The sequence below is a fragment of the Diadema antillarum genome, unplaced genomic scaffold, assembly GCF_040938485.1.
Source record: "Diadema antillarum isolate AM-2024a unplaced genomic scaffold, OU_Dant_1.0 seq00001423_RagTag, whole genome shotgun sequence".
NCBI lineage: Eukaryota > Metazoa > Echinodermata > Echinoidea > Diadematoida > Diadematidae > Diadema > Diadema antillarum.
Window position 1 is genome coordinate 43,507 of NW_027272175.1, and position 25,317 is coordinate 68,823.

Below are 25,317 nucleotides of genomic sequence, written 5' to 3' on the forward strand. Positions count from 1 at the left end.
TTGATGCGCAAAGAAGGAAAAGAAGAAAAAGCTTGGTGAGAATTAAAGTGCATTGCTTGGATTAGCTCAAACATCTAAAGATGGAATCAAACAAGAAAGTGTGAATGTTCAGTTGGTAAATTCAAACCTGTCTTTTACATACTTGAGTAAATATATACAACACATGCATTTGTAACCTTGGCACATTACTGTCTTATTTTACGACAAGCATAAAGAATGCACCTGTTTTAAAGTCTTCTCCTTTATTGTACTGATAAGAGACATGTGAGCCAAACTGGAACGTTGAAGAAGATGTCAGAAAACAATCATTCATATAAAATTATTCGGATTTCGTAGTCAGCATCGTGAATGAGTTTTGACTCGAAAAGTCACTAGTATCCATTTCAAAGTGATGATTAAACTGCAGAATTAAAAAAGAACGCTTTAAAAAAAATAGCTCATGTTAACATTCCCTTTAAACAGAAACTCACCTCAACCTTGCGTAGCTTGGCGGCGAGTCTCTCCTTTATTTCTCGCTCTGCCAGAACCTTCTCCAGCTTCTCCGTCAGGATCCGCGCAAACTCGACTGGGTCCGTCGGAGGGATCTCCCGCGGGTTGTTGGCACGCTGCAATGCAACGGGGACAAGAAGAAACAGTTGAGAACAAAGCTTGGATATGCTCATTCTCAATTTGTCCCCCCAAAAATAAGATGCCCCATTGGGTACTAAAGGGGGGCAGGGTACAGCATTACCCCCCCCCCCCAATATCAAATGGGGTAAGATCTGAAATTTTTTGTCAAAATGTACCAAATGCATTGTATGCACAGGGCATTATGTGTATACCGATTCACTGTGTATTCCTCATAAGAAATAAAGTGAAATATTTGCCTTTCTTTGTGAACTTGGGACTGCCATGACAGGGAATGAAAGGAAGTCAATTCCTGGACATTCACACAAACTCCACTCATTTGTCACCTTTAGAAATGATCCACATGAAAATTACAATTCTTGCAATTGTGGATGAAACTCTTGAAGTTAAAATACAGTAGCATGTTTGTTGCATCCTGTATATCCCTTCTGTCACATTATTAACATTCACGAGTATTTGAGCTTTTAAGCAATGGTCAAATTACAAACAAACCACATATGGCAATGAGCTCTGTTTTCTTTTTGCACAAAAACTGTGGCACAAAAATCCAATGCATAAACAGCCTCTCCACCCAAAATACCTCTTTTGATATTTTGTGATTATTCTGACTGCTTGCTCAATTCCATGATATACCTGACAGGACCAAATTCTCAAGAAAATGGTGTTTCTTGCATTTTTCTCTACTTCCTTCTTTTCTTTGTTCCCCAATACACAGAGGCACAAGTACGCAATTACCAGTTTCACACCCAGGCTGAGCTCAGAAGTTCAAAGGTCATGGTAGTGGAGCCTGCACTGGTGAAGAGGTCAAAAAATAGTCTTCGCTACCAAACCCTAAAGTATTTCTCTTCTACGATCTTGAATGTAGTATTCACATTGTACCTGCTGAACACTGCAAAATGACTTGTATTTCTGGGGTTACAGAAACATATTATAGTGCACTTGGTTTCAGTTACAATTGCATTGGTGGGTAATCTGAAGGTGGTATGCGGGGTCATATTTCACAAAGGTTTACAAGCAGAAACCCTGACGGAGGGTCTGGTTTTTCCAGAATAGGCCTTGAGGTTGGAGGCATATGAAGCACAGATGGGGCGCTCTACCGGAGCCCTGCCTTCACCCCATGCACAGGAATTCAACAAGTTCAATTGTAAATCCAGCTGACAGGGTGTGAAAAGATACAAGATGTACATGGGGCCCAGGGTACAGGAGTGCCACAGGGGATGGGATGCATACAGCAAAGTCAGGAGAACAGAAGGAACAAGGAGTGTAGGGGGGCGATAGGTGAGAAGGAAGGGGGTTAACGGGATTGGAGGGAGGGGGGTAGAAAATGAGTGGTCCTTTGGCTGGGGAGGGAATATATACATATGGAGAAAGGAATGACAACTTAAAAAGACAGAGGGGACAAGACTTCTTTGTATTTTAAACAGATCATTTTTTATGGATCTAATTCAATAATGACTAAAAATGCTTGTTTTATCTCCTGATATGGTAAAATTCCATAACTTTTATTGGATGACGCTGAACATAACCATGACAATACATTATTGCGCCTCTTCTCCCCCCCCCCCCCCCCCCCCCCCCCATTTTGCTTTCCTGAAACCATTCCCTGACTCAACTTTTTACCCAATCGAGCTGAGAGATTTTGCCATTCCTCCTGCATACTATCCCGGTAAAAATCAGGAGTCCTAATCTAAAAACACAGGTCCTTGCCTTCTTTTGGACTATTGAAACATCATAAATTGCATAGAGGTCCCGTGGTTGTGGTTGTGTGTGTGTGTGTGTGTGTGTGTGTGTGTGTGTGTGTGTGCGATTTGAATGGAGGCAAACAGTATGAACTTGGGATGTAGAGGGACAAGGGAGGGGGGGGGGGGGGATCAATCCCCATACTAAATTAATATACCTTATCCACCTTCAAAAGGTGCAAAAGATTTAAATACTCTCCCACAGCCAGATCCTAAACCACAAAATGCTTAACTTTCACAAGACTCTTGACAAAGAGAAAAGGAAAAAAAAAGAAGGAAAGTGGCTTTGCAAAATTTCCTGGAATTCTTGCCATATTCATTTTTTCAGCTGTATAGTTTCTTGACCTGTGAAGTATTTTGTGTGTGTGTCCTGTGTGTCTGTTATTGATTTTTTAAGATGTCACAATCCTTCTGCTGCAATGGAGGGGATGCTCTTTAGTCTCAACTCAAGACTTTCTTTATTTAAGAGATGAGAATGTTTTACAATATTTTGATATCAGCCAAAGATATAACACTGAAAAATGTATTTTAAAAAAAAGCCATCAAGAACCGCATTCCTTTCATCTTTGACAATAGTCCCTTTTCTTGCACATAACCTTCAAACTTGGATTATTACTGGAAAATATATTCCTTGCCCTTTTTAACCTGCAGAGTGCTGCTACCTGCGCAATAACTAAACATCGAGACAGGTTTATTTGTTTTGGTCTGTATCAACGCCCCCAAAATAAAAACACATTGGAAATTCTGCAACTGTGTTCTTTTGTATGTCCAAGTATACGATTCCATCCCATTAAAACATTGCTGAATTTACACACCTGCAGAGGGATGTTTTTCTTTGTTTGTTTACAGGGCAGCATTCTTTAAGCCCCTGTGGTGACATTCTCACACAATGCCAGTGCACAAGTGTGTTCCTTCTCCCCCCCCCCCCCCCCCTTTACCTATAGGTCATTAACATCAGAAGACGAAAGGTTCAAACTCCACAGCGGTGGTGTTCATCTTTCCCTTACCATCCACATGAATAGGAGGATGCCACTATGCCCAGAATGAGATTCATCCAGACAAAGGCGTCTTTTTATTGGGGGGGGGGGGGGGGGGGGGGAGGTGGGGGAGAATTATATTTTAAGTGTAGCGGAACTCAAGATAAAGATGAAATGGGGTGAATGAATAGTTCCTCGCAGCTCTTCTCGCAGCTTTGGGAAAAATAACAACAGACAATGACAATAATCAAGCATGGTGGGTGACTGGCCTTTAACACTTGTTTGCTGCAAGATTTCCAACCCCAACAAGACACCAAGCCCTTTCAGATGGCCACAAGAGACTCGTTTTTAAACGTGTTTAGAGACAAGTTTCATGCTTATTTTCACTTCTCTACAAACTGCGTGCTCTCTGTCATAATGTGTACAGTACGTACGCGCATACTTTTTACAAAGTTATTATAAAAGCTGTAATGTGTTTGATCAGCAGGGCAAAACGTTGTGACAAAGCTAGAGCACATCGTTGGAAGTCGGCCAAGAGCTCGCAATTGACAGAAACTGAACTCTGAAGAAAATTATAGATGTGTTTAACGAATATGATAACAAAACATTATTTTTTTCTTTTTTTGCCATCTGAATCTGTTTGATCCTCTAGCGCTCACATAGCAAACAACTTTATTCTGTGATTTCCTGACAATAGACATTTATCAGTGGTATGTATCTCGTCTATATATCTAGTTGTATGTCATATGATGGAGTGCGCTGGAAATCAGTGTGCAATCTGACTGTGACTGTACATTTACAATGTATATGCAAAGAATAATGAAACTATCCATATGTACATGTGGAAATATGGAATATATCAAATGACATTTACAATTCACCACATGCAGATATGAGGCTTAATGGATTTTCAGATCTATCTTTTTAAATCCCACACACAAGAATTTTGCAGCAGGAAGGATTAAAAGTGAACAGAAAAACATGAACAAAAACTAGACTGTCTTTTTTAAAGGCCACAGACAAAATGGTTGATATGGCTACACCTGTGCAAGGAGGGGTGAGCATGCTTGGGGGTCGTACAGCATGGGGCTATTAAAGTGAGGCCATGGCCAATGCAGCAGAGCCTTATGAAGGTGAGAGCTTGTAGAGCTGGGGCCACATAAGTTGGGTGCTGGGGCCAATTGAGCCAGGGTTTAGTAGAGCGAGGGCTAGTAAAACTTGGGCTAGTTTTAACGCATACTCACTGGGCAGGGCAAGTGGACCATGACCTTCCCATTCTGCCTGATGTTGTGCTTCATGTGTCGGTTGGCTCTCCTCTTCTGCTGCTGTCTTGACCGGATCGGAAACCCGTCGCTGAAAGTATACGAAAAAGAAAAAAAGAAATTGATAAAAACTGAACAAAAGTATTCATGACAGATTGGCACTGTCCTTTCAATATTCACATAAAACACTTATTTTAATGAAGTTGACAGAGTCAAGCACACTACTATTATAGGAAGTGGCTGGAGACTGATACATCCATGATTCTATCACCAACTGTTGCAGTGTAGGCCTATATATTTCATACTAGGGAAAGATGTAAGCAATAGGTACTCATAACAGCAATCATCAATCTCCAATTCATCCATCAATCATATTTCTTAGAATTTCTTTTGAAGACCCATCCCAAATGTTTATGTTCCTGTGCCCGTGGTTGTGGCAATCAAATGTTTTTCGTGCCACTTTCAGAAGAAGAAACCGTACACTTACAGAATAGAAAACCCTACTCACTAGTGCTGTGTGTCAGCTGGGGGAGGGGATGGGCAAGGGGGTGGGGGGAGAGAGGGAGAATTTGAACTCTGAACTTGTAATGTAAGTTGGTGCAGGTGTCTCACACTGCTGGCGGAGCCGAGACCGCCACGGGCCGCACCGAGCAGCCAGCTACAAATTGGGCAGATTGAAACATTCTGCGGGCATCTGCGAAGGGAGCTCCGGCTTATTACAATCTGAAACCAATACGGTGCTGTTCACATCGCGCACTCGATCCCAGCAAGCTCAATTCACACCACAAATATGCAACTGAGCAGTCCGATTTGATGCCCAGATTGACACAAGCATAACTTTGTACAGTAATCCAATCACATCTAGTGTGCACAGGAGGAAATAGAACCCTTATCCGATGCATCCACCATACATTATGCATTGAAAGCATTTCTCGGATTCTTTCCTTTTTTTTTTTGGTCAAATTCCTCTCCAATTCTTATCCCATTTTATGATCTTGTGTGATCACCATGGTAATGATAGTCACACATATCTTTTACACTATGAGTAATGCACTAGTTCTTATGGTTAAAACCAAGACATGCAATACACTGGATAGCTCTCAACCAGGCTGGTTTAAATCAACAGGTATAAGAGCAATAATCGGTATTAAAAAAAAAAATTATCTAAATTTATCTAAATTAATAAATGTGAAAAAATCAGAGCAAAACAAATTTGAGTAGGGCCTACATGTACAATGACTTCTCCCCCCCCCCCCCCCACCCACCCCCTTGATGGAGGTTTTAAGAAAGCTTCACTCATGCATTAGAGTCAAGTTTTCAATGGATATAGCATGGAGAGCAAAGAGGAACTACTAACTAGTGATATAACTCTACAGCTATTGCTAAAAATATTACATTTCCAATCTTTTCTCCAACTCTTGATTCAAAACATTAACAAAAATTCTCAGAATTTTCTCGCTGTAGGGGAAAGAGAGGGAGAAGAGGAAAGGGGAACAAATTATGAAGGAATACGTACCTACACTGTCAGAAACGGGAGAATTGTCATGACTAGCAGGGGTGCAAATAAAGTAATAAGATTTTGTGCCTTATTTCAGGATCCCTGGCTTAGCACCCACATTGAGCCCTGTGGGGGTAGGGGAACCACTCTGCCTAAAATGAAAATGAGATTTCATCTATCCGTCATCGCCACAGTACTGTTCGCAGCCAGACTTGGGGTACAGCTGTGCTCTGCTTAGTCTACTCATATCAGACCCCAGTGCTGTCGTGGAACGCGACTCGCACAGTACCCTCCTCCCCCCCCCCCCCCCCCACACACACACAAGCGTGAATTCTGCAGCACACCGACAGAAAATCCCAGCTAGCAAATGTTTCTATGCTTTCTTCCGGCATGGGGCGATCACCTAATTGGGACTGCTTGTTGTGGCAGCAATCTGCATCAATACACTCATACAGGAGCAAGAAAGTTGCTGCTTACAATATGTTACAAACGCTTGTCCTCTCGTGCTCACGGAGGATTCGGGTCCCCCTGAAACTTTGCAGGGATGATTGTCACGCCACCGACTGCTAGCAACAGGGTCTATCTCTTGCAGGCTAAACAACTCCGAGTCGCTATCACACCGGCAAGCACACACACATATTGAGGTCCCAGAAGAAGATACAATTTATTCTCCAGCAGGGCAGGAGAAACCCAAAGCAGTATATGAGCCTCCGTGACACCACTAAATCAAATTACCAGGACTGGATGGGGCAGACACGGAGAGGGAACGTATAGCGCTGACGGGAGAGGCATGGGGTAAAAATGGGGGAAAGGGAAAGAAAAGGGGAAAATGCAAGGGGGGGGGGGGATGCTTGCTATTCTGAGGGAAGGCGGCAGGCAGTGTCGGCACTGCATCAAAGCAATGAAAGGAGATCCGCAGCAGGGTAGGCAGAGAGAAAGAGAGAGAGATATGGAGAAGGAGAGAGGGAGAGGGGGTGATGGATAAAGGAGGAAGAGAAAACTGTTACAGTCTCACAGGCTACGGCACCCCGCTTCCATCGCTGAGATTTTCCATTTCGGGCCGTCTTTGTGTTAATAGGAATAGCCTTGGGTAGATTAGAAACACAGTGTGAAACAAACTTGCATTTCACCCCAACATAGAAACTAAATAACGAGCAGTTGCTACTTTGAAGCCAAGTGGTGCACCGCTCTCTGCCCCTCCCCCCCCCCCCCCCCAACTTCATCGTCACTGAAATGCAATGGCATTTGGCATTAACAGCAAACGCCCGTGTTGGTATTCTTGGGAAATACAGATTACAATGAAGGGCCCAACTTTATTGAAGTCCCAACTTCCATTCTGGGCAATGAGAACCGCCTACGGTAAACGCAGCAAGGTACGGGTGGCATATTGTTGGCCCAAAATGTGGCAAGATGTGCCTTGACTTGCTGTATACATAGCAAGGCATGGTGACTGGGTTGCAGTATGTGGTTATGAAAACATCAAACTTTCAAAATGTGAGCAAGGAAGTGAAAAAAAAAAACAGCACAAAGAAAAATGGAAGGAGGGAAAAGAAACACAGAAAGAGGATAAATCCAATGACAATATAAATAGTAAGTTCCAATAGCGAACAAGACGGGGAAAAAAAAAGACAACAGACAATACATGTGCAGATAGGATGTGAGTATATGTAATAACAAAGAGATTGTGAAAAGAGATAGTTAAGCCATGCTGGTAGACCAACACACAATGCAACCCAATTGAAAAGAGCGTTCGCATGAACAGCACACAAAACAGAATTCATACAACCAATATATGTGCCCAGCTTTGGGTGGTGTTCTTTTTTTTTTTCTTTTTTTTTTTATTAGGGTTCAGATTTTCCATGCATGGCCAAACAGCTATGGCAGACTACACACTTCAAAGTGCCGACCCGCCTGGATGAAAATTTGATTCGGGAGCTTAACAAGCTGCGCACAATGGCGTAAATGGGTGTAAAGCTGAGGCCGCGGCGAGCTCCCCACAAAACAGTTTACAAACATGTCGGCAAGGGAGGATAACATCCCCCTCCCTCCTGACTTCATCCTCTTCCTCCACAACCCTTTTACTCTTCTCTCTCTCTTCTTACTTAACCCCCCTCCTTCTGATTATGATAATCACATTGTCATAAATGACTGGGTACGGATAGAATTAGTGGGTTAGCTGGGAGGTGGACTGTGAAAGATTCGGCAAGCTCTGCATTTGTTGATATGATTATCCATAACAAGGTGTTTGTGCACTGCTTCCGCTCACGGGCGCAAGTGCGACCAGTAAAACCAGCGTTTGAGCACAATGGCTACCTCTTTTCATTCCTCCTGCTCCTCTTTCACCCCTTCCTTCCCCCTTCTCTGTATTCTCTCTTCCTCCCTATTCAACCCCTCCCACCCCCACCCCCCCACCCGCTTTTTCCTATCCCTTTCATCAATTTCTTGCCGCCACCAGGCTCGTTTGCATCCAAATACAGCCACAGCTCTTAAACTGCACAATTACCAACGCTGCTACACACAATGCAGCCACACACACACACACACACAGAGATCCGTGTTACATGTTGTACGTGGTTCATGGGTGTGTGCACGCACATTTGTGTGTGCGCGCACGCGTGAGTGTGTGTGTCGGCGCTCTGCATTATTTTGTTCCTCTCTTTCTGGTCCTGTTAGTAGCATCGTTTTTCCGAGTACTCCAAAATTGGATGTGGTTACCGCAGTCATTAGGATAGCTGACAGCGGCTTAGCTCATCAAGAGGCCGACCCAGGAAAAAAGAGAGAGAGATAGTGGGAGAGAGAGAGCGCGGCTTTCTATTCAGGATCAACTCATTTGGGTGCCCAATATGGCAACTCACTCTCATCAGAATCACACATGCATACAATTATCGGCACGGGGGTAAGGATGCTCCTAGCAGGGCTAGCACAGTGCTGAAGTAAAGGGGGTCTTACCTTGATATCCACACAGAACTAGCAGTATTGGCCTTGAAGAGACCGTCACACCTACCCTGTTGTTTGCAATTCATTCTTATTCTCATTCTCTTGATTGATGAAGAAAATTACACCTAACAAGAAGGGAATCATTTTTGTGAATTAGCCTCTTTCTGTAAATATTCCTTCTACATTTGTATGTCTCGTAGAAAAAAACCACTGACATGAATTGGATACTAAATTCAAAAAAACACAGTCACCAAGCCATCAAAGTTTAAATCATCAAACATTACTTCCCATTTGACAAGGTCTGCTTCTTGCACAAAACCTGTAAACTTTCCTTCTGGTTTCTTTCAATCCAAAGATTACCCTAAAAAAAAGAACCAAGAAAAAAAAAAGAGAAAAAAATTGGGTCCAAATGACCCTTTCTAGAAACACAAACTACTTACACGCTGGAGTCTGTGAGGGACATGGTGTCATCAGAGATGGCATCACTGCTGAGTGACTGCAGCTCGGAGTCGTTGTTTGAGGTAGCAGGGGCGATGGCGGCACACCCCGGATGGTAGGGGTTCTGCGCACCCATCAGGCCTGGGTACAACCTGGGCAGCCAAGGAGGGAAGGAAGAAATGATGGAAAAATGTCATAAGAGAAAAACGATTGAATACATCGCCATTTATTAAAGATGCAGTGAAATTTTACTACTGTGCATACATTCACCAGCTGCAAACACCATAAATAAAAAGGTATTAATACATCACCATTCAATATAAAGATGCAGTGAAACTTTACTACTGTGCATACATTCACCAGCTGAAAATGAAAATCCACCCTACTACTGTTATGTTAGTACGTATGTGCCAGAGGCTAATGAAGGAATTAAAAAAAAAAAGTGGTGTCATACACTACTACTTGTAAGCAATTTGATTTCATCAATTATGACTCTGTAAGATTTACTGAAGACGAGGAAATGAGCATTGCGTAGTGTAAAAGCTGCTATTTCAGCAAGGGTGAAATTTTCGCCAATTTCACAAATCACTGTTGGACCGTGAATTTGACATGGTGAAAATATCGCCACCTGATGCACTGGCGGAATGAACGAACAGGCATTAGTGCGCTATGATAGCCTGGATGTCAAGTCGTGCAAACATCTCACGAAAATATAATCTGTGACCTCCTCGCTTTTATGAAAGTGCACCATCCACAGTTCAACATTTCTTCTTCACCGGAAAGCTTAAATGGCCAGTCATTTCAAATAAGAATGTGATCATTCCTATTGCGGAGCCATATCAGAGGTATTAGCAAAGCTTGAGTACATTTATCATAAGCCACAAATGAGTTTTTAACAAGGTTAATGCTCATACATAGGAGTGCAAAGTTGGCAGGTATCACAGCCATAAAATTGTCGATGAGCACCAGAGGAGGCGAAGCAGCACTAGCCCATTGAATGATACAATTTGGCCCCGGGGGCAGAGTTTGCCCAATCCGATGCCCCAAATTTCATTTCCAACAATCCCAGGAATGCACAGCCCCCTCTCTGGCCCTATCTGACCAATCCATTTAGGACAAGCAAACACAACCTGACCACGGCCAGCCACACTACAACGAGGCTAGCCTTACCGAACGAACACCCCTCACACAGCTAGCTAGCTGGGAATCAAATACCATATTTACTTTATTTCCCTATACCCTCACTACTCCAATGGTCTCTGGACATGTAGTCCTAACTTTCAGACCCATTTCTGCACAAGGAGAGGATTACATACTGCAGGAGCAAAAGCTGAAATTCACTAAATCAATTTGTTCTTTAGCAGGTATTTAATTGTATAGAATGCAATACTGGAATTGTGCCTTTAACTCATTTGAGCTTTACAAGTTTCTTCATTGAGCACTGGGAGTAAAGTAAACATCATGGGTGAAACTGTCAAAGAGCCAGTTACAAAGTCTCAACTCTAGAATAAAATGGGATCTGATGCACTTGCATTCAAGCTGATTGCTATCAAACACAAGTAAAAAAGACAACAGCAAGAACAAGGCACAATACCCCCAAATAAGTTGCGTTGCTGTGGAGGGTCTGAACCCGAGACTAAAACACAAGCAACTGATACTGAGTTCTGCATATGTGCAAATGGCACTTTGTTTGGACATTCCAGTACCGTTGGTCAAAGGTCAAATGAACTATAATAAAAAGGGGAAAAATGAGGCTGGTGGAAGTCCTACAGCCCAACGCTATCCTCTCCTCGCATTCACAGGGAGGGGTCCTGGGGGAAGGCTCCCTGTCCACACCGCTCTGATTCCTTATTTTTCTTGAAACACGAGGCTCATCCCGGGTTCAGTGTACATGTGTAAGTGACTTTCTCACATCCGCATACAGAATTATGCAGAGCTGATGTTCTGAACTTGAGAGAGGAACACTCACTTTCACACACACACACACACACACACGTATCAGGTTGTCTAAGAGCATACATATTGTAGATATGGAACTATACTTCTATCAGGAAGAGTGGGCCTTCATGCACATATGGCATCATTCTTTTTGCTATGCGCACTAGGGTTACATCACGCAAGGTGTTCCACATCCTATAAAGAGCAAGAGAACAAATGGTTGCAATATCGTCTTCATCGCTGGAAAGGCATTCCTTCTGGTAAAGGCAAAAAAAGAAAAAAAAATTCTGATTTCAACAAATAAAATCATAAATCTATGCTTTCGTTAGCTTTCCCTAGTCCCACAAATACACATCAGTGTGAGTCAGGCAGTGAGCCTTCTCTACACACCATACATCAGAATGATCCTATGACACTCGAGATTTGAAGAGGCCTTCATTCAATGAATCGCAAACAATATCTTCTGCACTACGGAGTTATACTTTGGATTATCAAGACTCAAAATGAATAAACTCCTACACATGTTTAATAACCATGCACATTATTTGCTCATTCATTTTTCACAACTCAACATACAGTGCAGTTCAGCTCCTTTCGAACCTCACAGAGGGGAAGAGAAAAAAAAAATCTACCACGGCCAAGTGCGAATGATGGCACGCAGCAAAAAGGCGCGATGCGGGTGGGGGGGGGGGGGGGGGGGAGACACACACTCGCTCTCTCTCGGAGCTGTTACATAGCCTCAGGGTCACAGAAAATTAATTCTGGCCTCCTACAAGCAGGGAACCCCAAAAATGTTCGTCCTCTGCGCAAAGCAAGCCCCTTTTCTCGTTTGGTCGCTGTTTAGACAAAGTCCGACTGCCGTGTGATCTCGGGGGCCAGGACCACACAAATGCTCTGTGGGACACCATTTTCTCATTTTCTTCCGCCTAACTTCTTCTCTGGCAATTTCAAACTGTGCCCCATCCCCCCATCCCCACCCCTCTTTCCATCATAGCTCCACTTGACTTCCAGTTGCTATTCACTTTACACAGTTCGCATCTCAGTGCATCGAGACTGGAATTGCAGTGTTCACTTCTCTTGCTAAATATTTTAATACCTCAAAGGAGTGACTTTCTGTGTTTAGCTCCAAGTGCGCTCACAATAATCTTCATTTCACTGCAGGTTCACGTCAGGAATGACCGCCAAAATAAGTACCAAAATATTGATGAATTCAATCAGTTTCAATGTAAAAGATTTCTTGTAAATTCTTCCCATTTCCCACAAGCACACAGGTAAAATAAATTCATGCTAAACTGCAGATGACCAAATAACGTAAGATCCTTTATCTAGTATGCCTATGTTAATCAATATGTACCTACATATCACACTGTGATACTCATCATTACACATGCATGTAAACACCTAACGTGAATGGTCATCTGATTATTGAGACTGCCTTTAATACATGAAATCATTTCTAGAAAGACAAATGCATTTGGGTGGATTTGTACAAGGTAACTGTTAACTACCCTGCCTTTTTATCACTGTGGCCTTAAACATTTTCATTCATAAAGCATGAGCATTAATTTACACACACGAGATTGAGCACTTCACCATTTTGCATTGAAGGTTTCCAAAACACGGAAATTAATCTGCATGCAAATCACAGCAATCAAGACTCGAGTCTCCACTCAGCAGTGAAAACTGGCGCTGGCCAAAATTCAAGATGTCTGACCAATAACAAGACAGCAGCAGGTCCAAACGTCTTACATTTTTCACCCATTAAATACGGCTGCATTTTCTCCCATTCCTCACTGTCCTGCAAGACGCGCAATAATTCCCGAGGCAGAATTGCTCCACAGAAGTGAATCTAGTCACGAATGCCCCCTTTCATTACAGGGTCAGTGATGTACGCACAGGAAGACAGAAATGGCGCTAGACTCCAGTTACCAGACCCTTCAACGCTGAGAGTAAGGTGCACACAAACGCAGGGAAATTATAACCCCTCTCTCTCACAAAAATCCATTCATTAATTGCAACGTCAAATTAAGTAGATTGTACCATGCATACCTCGGCAGCATCTTATCAATTCTAATAATCCAAAACAAGACTGTTTATCAAATGTAAAATAAGTGTTCATAACAAAGGACTAATGATAATAATGGCAAGTAAATGCTTTGGAAGTATATCCACAGAGACTCCAACCTAAAGTACCTTCTGATCTGGAGATTCTCCCGCCCGAAACCCCTAGCAAACGGGAGACTCAAAGTTGATGTGTGCGAAGTGCGAAATTCCCAGGGTTTTAGATGCTCTCTCGTGCTATGTAAGGCTTATTTTTTCAACATACGATAGAAATATGTAAGAAATCCTTTCCAACGGGAGACAAAGAGCCAGGGCGGGAGAAATTAAATCTCAAACGGGAGAACGGGAGATTTTGCAAAAATGGGTTTTCGGCGGGAGATTTCCCGTCGAAAACGGGAGAGTTGGAGTCTCTGTATCCATAACAATCATCCATTATTAATAATGTAACTTATCGCAAAACCCTTTTAGGCATTCATTACATTTCATAGAGAATTACTCACTGCATAATGTGTTCACTTGTGTAGACCTAGAAGGCTGGTGCACAAGACTATAACAGAAGACCACCAATCCGGCCTCACTGGTATACCACTGATTGGTAAACTGGACGAAAGCCAATCAAAACTTGGGGCAGAAATACTATGGAATCTGCCTCGAAAAAGCATGGCGTCAGTCAACTGGGTATATCACTCGGGGGTCATTGTGTTCACTGGGGTAGTTTCAGACGAAGCATCGCTCAGGATGAAACTGAAGGATAAAATGCTTATATTTTCACCTGTTTATATACCCACATGCATAAAATTTATCTCTTCACGTTTAGTCTCTTGGAATCACTTTGCATACCCCATGGCATTACAGACAGAATGAGCACTCTGTTTTATCTTGACACGCTCTGATTTTTCATGACCAGTAATAAAAGCTAATGCTTGATATACCACATTCTTTTCCAAGAAATAATACTGCTCTGACATGACAGAGCAAAACAATACTAACTAAACCAAACTTTTGTCACCAAAGTGACTACTACAGAAAGGGTAATTTGTCATCTGTTCCTTTTTTTTTGTATCATACATTGTAGGTTGGTACACCTTGTTTCTGAACAGTCGCGACATTGTGCACAAGTGCTCATGGAAGTTCTTCTTTGTATTTTTTTTTTTTTTTTTCAAAGAATGAATCAAGTTCACATTATCTAAGCCCATGAAGTCTGTCTATAGTATAAACAATCATCAACGAAAGCAGAAAAAGCATGGTAAAGGTGACATTCAAGGCAGTAACTTCCCATTGTTTATTTTCAATGTACTACGTCAATATGTGCATGCACCCACATTCCACACCACTTGAGAGTGTGCACACTCGCTGCAAACTCGGCGTTCCATTTACTGGTGGTGGCTGCGATATATGTTTGATTTATCAGAATGCACCACTCCAGCTTGTTTGGGACGCACTCTCACCGACCCGTTCCAAGCGCCAGAGAACCGCACAGAACTGCACGTACCACACATAACATACAGCTCCATCATCTCAAACATTTTTTTTTTTGACTGAACAATCATTCTCACAACACAAGTATGATGACATGTGTATGTGTGTGACTTTTGAACAAAACAGAAAATGCATTCACAGCCTGTTTGTTGTAGGAGTATTTTGATAATGGACCTACGGGTCCATGACTTTGATAGAGAAATACGCCATTTGTAGATCATCAACTATGACACTCAACAGAAATCGCTCTTATCAACTCCCCTCTTACCCCCATCAAAATAGATCTATAAAGCACATTCTGATTTTGGCCATATACTGTAGACCCGTGGCCGTAAAAAGAAATTTGGTGAATCAATGGTATTACGCGCACAAAAAAAAAAGAAAGAAAAAGGGGAGAAAAAAAGGGTCACAGCAATCCTCTTCACAAATCTGCAACCCCTAAACTGAAGGTCCTAATAATTTGTTATCACTATTACATAACAGAACCCAAATGTAAACCCCTTGGAAGTGATGCAGTTCTAGAGCAAACAGTACCCCCTGAACAGCATGGCAGTAAACTACACAAAAGGTATCTCCTTAGTCTAATCATCAGACCCAAAGGGTCATATCTTGGCATCTTGGCCTCTGCCACAGACTTCTCTCCTTTTAACTAATAATATGTGAGCTCAGGGGGTTCCTCTACTTTTCTTTGGAAGACCTATATACCCCTTTCAGTAACCCTCTTGGCTTGGGCCAGGCTCGAGCTAAGTCATAAAATTTTGTGTTTATGAATGGGCCAGGCCGAAAGGGCCCGTGCCAGGCTCGGGCCTGGCACTGATCAAATAGTTTGTGAACGATAGTAACAGTAGAGATTTGAAATAAATAATCACATAGTATAGGAGCCTTGAACACATCATGACACTGAGATTTCCAGTACAGTCCTACATATCACTTTGTCCTTTAAATGAAAATGTAGTGCAGTCATTCTTCATTTAAAGGGATTGTATAGTTTTGGTGAGACTTAACTTCACATTTTTATCTTTTTTTTTCTCTTTTTTTTTGGGGGGGATAGTGAGAAATCTCCTCTGAAATATGAAAGAGCATGTAATTCCAAGAAGGATTGAATGTTTATTTGATGAAAATTGGGTTTGAAATGACCGAGATATCCAAAACAGAGCGATCCTAATAAAGTGTGAGACCCACACTTTATTACGATCGTTTTGTTTTACTTTATTTTTGGACGTTTCAGGTATTCCAAACCCGATTTTTATCAAATAAACTTTGAATTCCTTTCAAAATGGTATGCTCTGTACTATTTCTTAAGTGTTTTCTTGGTATCTCGCAAAAAAAAGTTAAAGCCCAATTTTCATCTCCACCAATACTGTACCATCCCTTTAACAGCTCTCCTAATCAAAATTGAAAAAAAAAAATACAGCATTAAAACTTTACTATAATTCTGTAGAAAACCTGGCAGTCCTGCTTTTATTTTCATCTTTTTTTTAATAGAAACTGCCACAAGGAAATAGTTTTCATTTAATCTTGCTTGAGCACTTCAAAAATTTTGAATTTGTAGCCATATTTTTTCTACACACCGAATCCCAAGGAAAGTGTGATGTTCTTTGAACTATGGGCAAATAATTTATGAAGGTGAATAGCGCAATGCCCGCACACAATGCTACATTATAGGCCTATACAACACTCCTTTCAACATTCTGCCAAAAAACAAACAAAACAAAACAAAACAAACAAACACTGGACTTCTTCCAGGAGGCCGCACAACAGTCAGAAATCAAGTGTCTTGTGGACAGCGCACTGATTATCAGACTAAACATATACCGGCAGAAAGGATGGAAGAGAAAAAAATGCCATCTCGGTAGTCACGGCAGAATAGCCTACACCAACATGATGTCCAGTGGTGTGTCCAGTGGTGTCCGCACCGGAAAGACTACCTTTGTAGACTGAACCATTCTATGTTTGCCTCCTCCACTTGATCTCAACAACCAAGAGTTAATGACAAACGATGCGTTACTGGAATCAACCTCAACGGATTAGGCCCCCTTCTCCTCACGGAGAGCGATCAACTACAATTTATTGGGGGCACGTTGCCGCCGCCTCTTGTTGGCTTGTTCCACTCCTCCCCATATAAATGTGTATTAATATGCATAACATAAACACAGTCTATATTTACACAATTTATGACAGGAAGAATAAACGGCATGGGAAGTGCATGTCAACAAAGAAAAAAAAAAAATGAAATTAAAAATAGAGTGCCCTGGCACACAGAGCCACACCTAGGCTTACATGTTGTAGGCACAGGGCATGGAAAGAATTCAATCCGAGGATGAATGTGTCATATGGTGAGCTCAATTCTTGACTATCTGTGCTCACCTCTATATCCAACATCAATTCATACACCATTGCATGTTTCTGGAACTGATGCATCTAGCTGTGAAGAACACTTACACAGGTACATGGTGTGTATGTGTCTTCCATGGCAGCTAATTGCAAAAAGCAATGTCACCACAATATATGACTGTGAAGGCGGAATTGGTAGTCAGCAGCATAGCATCCACAGTATTCAACCAAGGTAGGGCAGATGTTTCCCCACATATTCCATCTGCCACTGCCTGAAATGAGCAGTGACCATAAGACAAGGATGGTCAGACTCCGGACAATCGGCCGCCAAGGAGACAGAGCGTGAGAGAGAGAGAGTTTGAGAGAAAAAAAGGGGGGGGGGGTACCGAGCATTGAGAAGTACAGTGAGGGGTCGTAGGCAGTGCATGACCGTGTAGAATGCGGTTAAATTAGATTGGACGGAGAAGAGAAACAACCGGCAAGTTGGTCTCCCCATCAAGGGCGGTTGTTATCACAGTACATAAACAGTGTGGGTATATGCCACCAGTGGGAGATTCACAACCATTATTAGTTTTCTGGTGTCGTGAGGCAAGCAGAGCACGACAACTCAGTCGATGACGACGACAACTGCAAGCTTTCCCGCTGCCAGTTTTTTTACGAGCGATACAAATCTAGAACGCCTAATGCTGCCATTGAAGTGCATTTGGGTCGAAAGAAAAACCTCCATATTGCCTATGTAAGAAAAACCTCCATATTGCCTATGTGCATGTCAAAGCTACATGTATAGTGTACCTTTTTGAACAAAGCATAACTCCCCTCCCGCCCCCTCCCAAATAAAATTAATTGCAACCAACACAATCATTGCCACTCTTCATTTGGCAGATCTTTAATCAAATAAAATAATATAGAGAGATACAAGTCTTTATGCTAGCATACAAATGTATATTCACAAGAAGCTAACAGCGCTCCTTCTCAAAATTCAGATAAACACACACACAAATACACAATGTAGCACCAGCTTCTCCTGGTATGGACAACGGAAAGAAAGGAAATTACACAAGCCAACTCAAGTGCACTTGCCTGTAAGGCATACAGCACAATGCAAAGCCCCAATTCTTCTCACAAATTGAATCGAATCAAATAAAGAAATTCTCTTTCGGCCGAATCGCTGCAGCTATTGGAGTTTCTGCCCATTGTCTGAGGACTTTGCCTTTGCTTAACAGTTGGCGAACATCCATAATTGGGATTCTGTGGTTGCCTTGTAAAGAAATGTGGCAGCGTCCACCTGCATCATAACTGTAAGTCAATTTCTTTTATATGTGATTTCCATCAGATGCGAGTGATGAAACTTTCGTGTCTTTAATAGGTGACTTCATCGCAAACAATTGATGCCCAAGGACGGGGGAACCGATAGGAAAGGACAAGGGCCATCATTAGGCGAATACATGGGCAAATTCCACTGCAAGAAAGACTGTGTTACAACAACGTACACACTCTGACATCTCAAAAGACATCAGCATCGAAGCTAGAGAAAAGGTTATGCTCACGCCACAGACAGCCCAACATCTTCTTGCCAATGCAATGCTCTGAAGTTTTCTTTTGAGATGAGCTTCACGTCATCAGAGGGTGAAAGCACACCGTACGAATGACATTCAATATTGCCGTCAATTATAAAATCAAACCCACAGAATGGTGGAAATTTCATAAAAACTGAACATGAAGCATAAAAGTAACAGGAACTTCCATATGTACATGTGTAGTGTTTTTCAGTGCAGACTACTATTGATCCCAGTCACATTATGCAAGGATAGATACACTGTAGGCAATGTTGCTACCTCAAAATTTTCCCTCTTCTTTCAAAAATACAAAAATCATGTTTGCCACAAACATTGTAACATTATATCTTAAATGCAATTCAAATGTTTACTTTATGAGTTCAGTAAAAGAAAAAAGAAAAGACAGATCGTGTGCAGGTCAGTAGGAAAATAATTACTCAATTGCATCATCACTGTATGTTGCATGTTTGGTGGTGAGAAATTTGACTGTTTTTGTGATAACGCAAATTCCATGACTTTTTTCTTTACATCCAATTTTGACTTTTACCGTCAGTTAGATTTGACCCTTCCCTCTCAGTGGTATCTTGAACTAACATTCAAGCATTATTTTAATACAGTGCATCCTTTCCAACTGATTAGACCTAGACCCAACTCTACAAAACTCATATTCTAATGTGTTAGTTGTCCAGATTATTCACAGGCAATGCACCTGTATGTTCATTTTCTGAAGGTGCTGGGTACCAGAAATGTATTGATCTGCTGCAAAACTAAAGCAAAACAGGGTACAGTAACAATTACAGGTGTGTCTCAATGACACCTTGGAAGTCCACGAGGAATCTACTGGATCCCATTGCCACAATTTCCTTCACTTCTGATGTGAGATGTGAATCGTTACTCTCTATGTACCATAACTTCCTATGTGAAATACGAATTGGTATTCTCTATGTACCAACCTTTCTTGATATTTCTCTATATGCTGCCTGTGGTGCGATGTCCTGAACAGCATGTCAGCCGTCAGGGAGCCCGGCGCCGGGAGGTCTGAGAGTTCCGCGTCCTCGTGGAGCGTTGGAAGATACCCTGTGTGTGCGTGATGGCTGCTGCTGGCATTGCTTGAACAGCCTTCTGAACTCTTCGGGCTCACGCCACCATTGTTCACATATTGCACATAAACATCCGATTTAAGAAACATGGGGTAAGAAGTCTCTCGCATGTACTGCTCCACCTCCGCCTGGCTGGCATCAAAGAGGTTGCTGTTGACAGAGTTTGTCCTGATACAATCTGCGACATGGTTCCGGGTCGCAGTCTCTAGCCGGACGACTTGCTGGCCGTCCTTCTTAATAAATCTCCGATATATCAACTTCGCCAGGTCGGCCCGGACGGGGTCATTGTTCGGCTTCTTCTTGAATCCCTGAGTGGCAAGCCAGAACATGAGCGGGTTCTCCGCGTTCTCCTGGACAAGGTAGTGTTTGAAGAGCTGGATCCCGTCCTCGTCAGCGAGCAGGGCGTGCAGGGACTCGGTCCATCTCGTGTACGGCGGGGTGATGGAGGCTGACCCCTCCGGCTCGAACCCCAGCGGTGCCTCATCCTGCGTCCCTTCCTTGGTGTCCTTCACGAGGTTGGATCGCCGCGGGGTCCCGCCTGAGTGGTCGCTGGTCTTTCCGCTCTTGATGGAGGAGGACACACTCCCTCGGTCCTCCGTCTCCTCACCCGGGACGGGAGGGCGCTCGCTCAGTTGGCTTCCCCCACTGTCAGCCAAGTACCTAAACACAGACAAACTCATGTTGGTTGGCCACCATTCCTTTCGCGGTCGATGAAGTCCCTGCTATAGCAATGATCCTGGCTCCATCCTTGGCCGCCTGAAGGAGTGAATTCCACACTCTCCAGATGTGACCTGGGCCTCAAGTTGGTATCAGTGTTTTGCCGTTCAAGGAGCTACCTGCAAAAACACAAAGGAAAATGTAGTAGCATTGTATTATAAAAGAAACCATCGCCATACATATTCTTAGTAATATTAGCATGTCCTCCTTGAGTATTTGCGGTATGTGTTCAGTGTTCTACATAGCACATCACTTCATTCTTTTCATTCTAAATTCAAATACAACAGAATGGATTCGAATAACATGAAATAGCAAAATGAAATGCAATGGATTTCACACAAATGCTCTGCCCAATGTTCTTCAAATGTTAAAAAAAACAAAGCATAGGAATATCGAAGAAAATTCCAAATCAACACTCCATAAAACCTCACTGGTACATATCAAGAGAAACCTTCCTAGACAAAAAAATTTCACAATATTTATAACACACATACAAGAAAAGCGTGATTTTAACAGAGAAGTGGGTTCCTTTGCAGCATAAGTCCACAGTTCAAACTTTTTTTTTCTCTCCCCAAATCTTTAGACTGCCAAGTAAAGCCACTAAACCCAAGCAATCTACCCTCAACAAAACGCGCCATTTTGAGATTTGCCAGTCAAGGTGAAAGGTCAACTCTGGCATATGCCGAGTGCAGCCACCACTAGCATTCCAAATTTACCTGTAATTTGCCACATACTCCACCCCCCCCCCCCAAATCGAGAGTACTACAATGCTATAAAATCATACTGCACATAACTTCTCACCAAAAAAACACTCTCTTCTCCTGCAGAGCTGTAGATGCACAGGATTGTGCCAACTGCTGATTTCATTGCTTTCCAATTCCCTACATACATACAATAGTACAGCGTGCATTACTGTAACATCCAAAGCAATACACATAGAATGTGGATATGAAGATTTACACATTCAGCGCCACACAATACGGTATTAGAAATGCAATGGTTAACACTCTCAAAAGCACACTTCTCACAGACATGTCACAACACAGTCGGTCCTCACTGGTAGGCTAAAAACTTGCCATAAAATTTCATCTACACAATTATCTTGCCAGGAAGGCAAAAATCTACCTTTCTACGACTGAAAATACGGTTACACATGCCTCGCAAAAATTCTACTCCTTCGTATTTTCATTACTCAACGACCGGAAAAGCAGAGTGAATGCGAGCATCGGCCGCCGCCATTGCACATGCCAAGCAAGTGGGAGCGCGAATGGCGAGTACATATGTAGCTGGCGGTAGTTACTGTGTGGACATGTGCATTTGCTATGCACAGAATTGAAGCATACATAATAAATGTGGACTGAAAAGGCTGCCATCTTATTAACATACATTAAGGTCACATCCAATCTCCATACAACCTTTCTCGATGTAGCATCCCTTCACGAAGGGAGGAAGAAGGGGGAAAAAAAAACAGAAGGAAAGAAAGCACACAGCCTGTCTACTCAAATCTTAGCAGAAGAGAGGGAGAGAGAGAAAATTCCCTTCACTTTCTGGACGGCTTCCGAACCCTGCAGTATACAATAAAGAGTATCTGGCCTGCTCATGATAATTTAAGATCCCGTCCATTCACTGCTGGCTCTTTCTCCCTCAGTACCCCTGCCTCCCTTCACAAAAGCAATTCAATGTGTTGTGTTGTGCTATTGAGGCTCACTGGGCCTTTTTTCCCCCCTCATTTCTTTCTCCCTTCTCTTCACTCCTTCTTTTAATAGTAGACTTGCAGGCCAGTGCAGAGCTTTGAATAGCTACTGCCCCCTTTTGTTGCACAGAAATCCTCAGCCCTAGCTTCTGGCATGGCAGGCTAGCTGCAAGATTGTTCATGTTTTTGTCAAAGGTCGTGGGTTAGGCATAATATTATGAAAGGTGGTGGTGGGGGGGGGGGGGGGGGGGGGGAGGTTAATGGAGGTAAAATTTTTAACTCTAGTCTATACTTTCTATTAACAAAGCTGCAATTGCTGTCTTCCTCTGACTACATAACACAGGCTCACCGAAACATAAAAAAATGACATTTAAGGTGGTTTCAAAACACCTGCATTCTTATAAGGAACGAAGACATCATTGCTGAGTAAAGTTTCTTTGCATGTGTGTGTTTTCATATGTAATAAGTTTTTTTGATAATCTGTTTGTCCCAACATAAGACTGTCCCTTAATAAACTTATCTCTTAGCTTACACTGGTCAAATCACGAGCATTAAAAGGTGGCTATCTTGCCTCTATCAATAAAAAAAATAGGATGAGGATATTATCTAGAGACTGATGATAATGACAATTAGAATGTGGTACTTGTATATGACCTGAGGTATACAACACACAGTATGTTCCCAGTCGTTATCACCATTTTCTTTCATCACTTATTTTATTTTTGCAAATAGGCTGGGGATATAGAAGAGCACTTGTCTCTGCAGCCACAAAACAAAAATGAATACAGTTGAAATTTAAAAGAGATCACCAGCGAGTACAAACATGTATATACTGGCTGCACCTTTCAATTCAATGGCATCACAACATGACTTTCACACAAGTTACACAATGCAGGACAAGAACAGGTATATTATGCATAGTCCCACATGTGCACCTGTGTGTGTGTGTACACAATTCCTGTATGTGATTCTTGTCTCCATCAACACACTGATGCTAATTATGTCAATCTATTCATTCTGGTTCATGTTAAAAAGACCTGTAGTATGCTTTCTAACGGCAAGTCTTCAGAAAAGACAGGATAGAAAGTGGGACTAGCCTATTAAAAACACAGCCACTGACCAAAAAACAAAACAAAAACCAAACAGAAAATTATGCTCTGATTGAACACTGTAAAAATACACAAATCTGAATATGAAAGAAGCATTCAGCCAAAAAAAAAAAAAAAAAAAAAAAAAAACAGCGTTAAAGTTTCCTATAATACAATATAAAGCAGCTAGAGTAAAAACTAACCCATATGGAAGGTGCTTAAAATGTCAAAATATCACAAAATTCTCTGGTGTATCACCTCTAAAACTAATGATCAAACACTTGGTGTTTATGTTTATATGTTATTACGTACTTGTTGCTTTTGTCACTTGATGATACCAAATGCATAGTAAATACAGGATTCACAATTCAGAGAAATTTTGAATACCTTAGCCTATTCTGAGGAAACAGGAATATCTTACAAATGAAATTTGGCACAAGTATACCAAATGTATAGTGTAATCTCAAGCCACTTCTTCACTACTTGCCACACTTGCTTCATATCAACAGATACAATTTCTTATAGTGTAAATTTTTCAAAACAAATTGGGATAGCATACAGCCTGTAAACTGCATACAAACTGCTTCATTAAATCATTTGAAGGATAAGTCCACCTTCATTTACATGTGGATTGAGTGAATGCAACAATATTAGTAGAACACATCAGTGAGAGTTTGAGGAAAATCCAACAATCCGTTCAAAAGTTATGAATTTTTAAAGTATCTGTGCAATCACTACTGGAAGAGAAGACTACTACAGTGTATGATGTCACGTGCGTACAACAATATAAGGAAAATAAAAAGAGAATTTCACAAAACTTTACTTTTTGAATAAAGTGCACATTTCTTCGACATGTTACTGACGTATGTTAAGGGTAATATCATTGCCCTTGCTTTCTGAAAGAGAGAAGTTGAGTGTTCTCTTGTAATACGAGAAAAGGGAAAATATGTTGAATTTTCTTTATACAATGTACTTTCTTTATATCGTTGTACACATGTGGCATCACAGGCTATAGTAGTCTTCTCATCCAGCCGTGACTGAGCAGAAACTTCAAAAATTCATAACTTTTGAACGGATTGTCCGATTTTCCTCAAAAACTCACTGATGTGTTCTACTAATCAATACTGCTGCATTCACTCAACCCACATGTCTATGAAGGTGAACTTGTCCTTTAATAGACTGTACATGTAAGTGTTCCTCGTGGAAAAACATCATAACCAAGACTTGCAATTTTTGTATACATGTCCACATTCAAAACTACTAGTGCTGATATGACAGTTTTGGTCTCTTTCAAGAATCCTATGGCATTTTTTTCCCCCTACCATCGATCATGTTCAATTGTGGGATCATGTATACCAATGAGGTTCTGCAGAGTCTTGGGAGAAGAGTGTTGGATGATGCCTTGATATAAATCACATGTATGTGAAATATAAAATACTTTTGACTAATAACATGCTGTAGCCTGCACTGCTTTCCTTTCAATAAAACACTGTAATTACGAACAAGTTTTAAGATGTCAACTACAGTTACCAATAATGGATGGGACCAGGCAGCATTTGTCATAAGCATACAAAGTAGTACGACAGCTACAGTATGTACTTACATTATGTACATTGTAACAGTTGAGATTAGGCCTACATTGTATTTTGTGCAATCCACTTTTTTTCACACTGGATTCATTTCAATGCACATTTTTATACATGGCAGACAAAATTGTCATTGTATGTAGCTTTATACATAGACAAAATCCTGCTAAAAATAGCAATGTGTTATTATTTCAGTGCTAGTTCAATGGAGCGAAAATTTCCACACTACAACTAGCATAAAGAAAGTATTCCAAGATACAGTAGACTGGTTATACTTTTGAAAGAAT

General features: G+C 41.7%; 1 protein-coding gene across 1 annotated transcript in view; it reads right to left on the reverse strand.

Annotated features, from left to right (window-relative positions):
• LOC139709267 (axin-1-like) overlaps nt 1-25,317 on the reverse strand; it is a 45,137-nt gene that overhangs the window by 17,623 nt on the left and 2,197 nt on the right. Inside the window, exons 2-5 of the mRNA XM_071621215.1 lie at nt 19,800-20,782; nt 9,481-9,630; nt 4,588-4,696; nt 471-605 (exon numbers count right to left, since the gene is read on the reverse strand). Coding sequence (XP_071477316.1) covers nt 471-605; nt 4,588-4,696; nt 9,481-9,630; nt 19,800-20,626 — 1,221 coding nt within the window. The 5' untranslated portion in view covers nt 20,627-20,782. The remainder of the gene's footprint in view (nt 1-470; nt 606-4,587; nt 4,697-9,480; nt 9,631-19,799; nt 20,783-25,317) is intronic.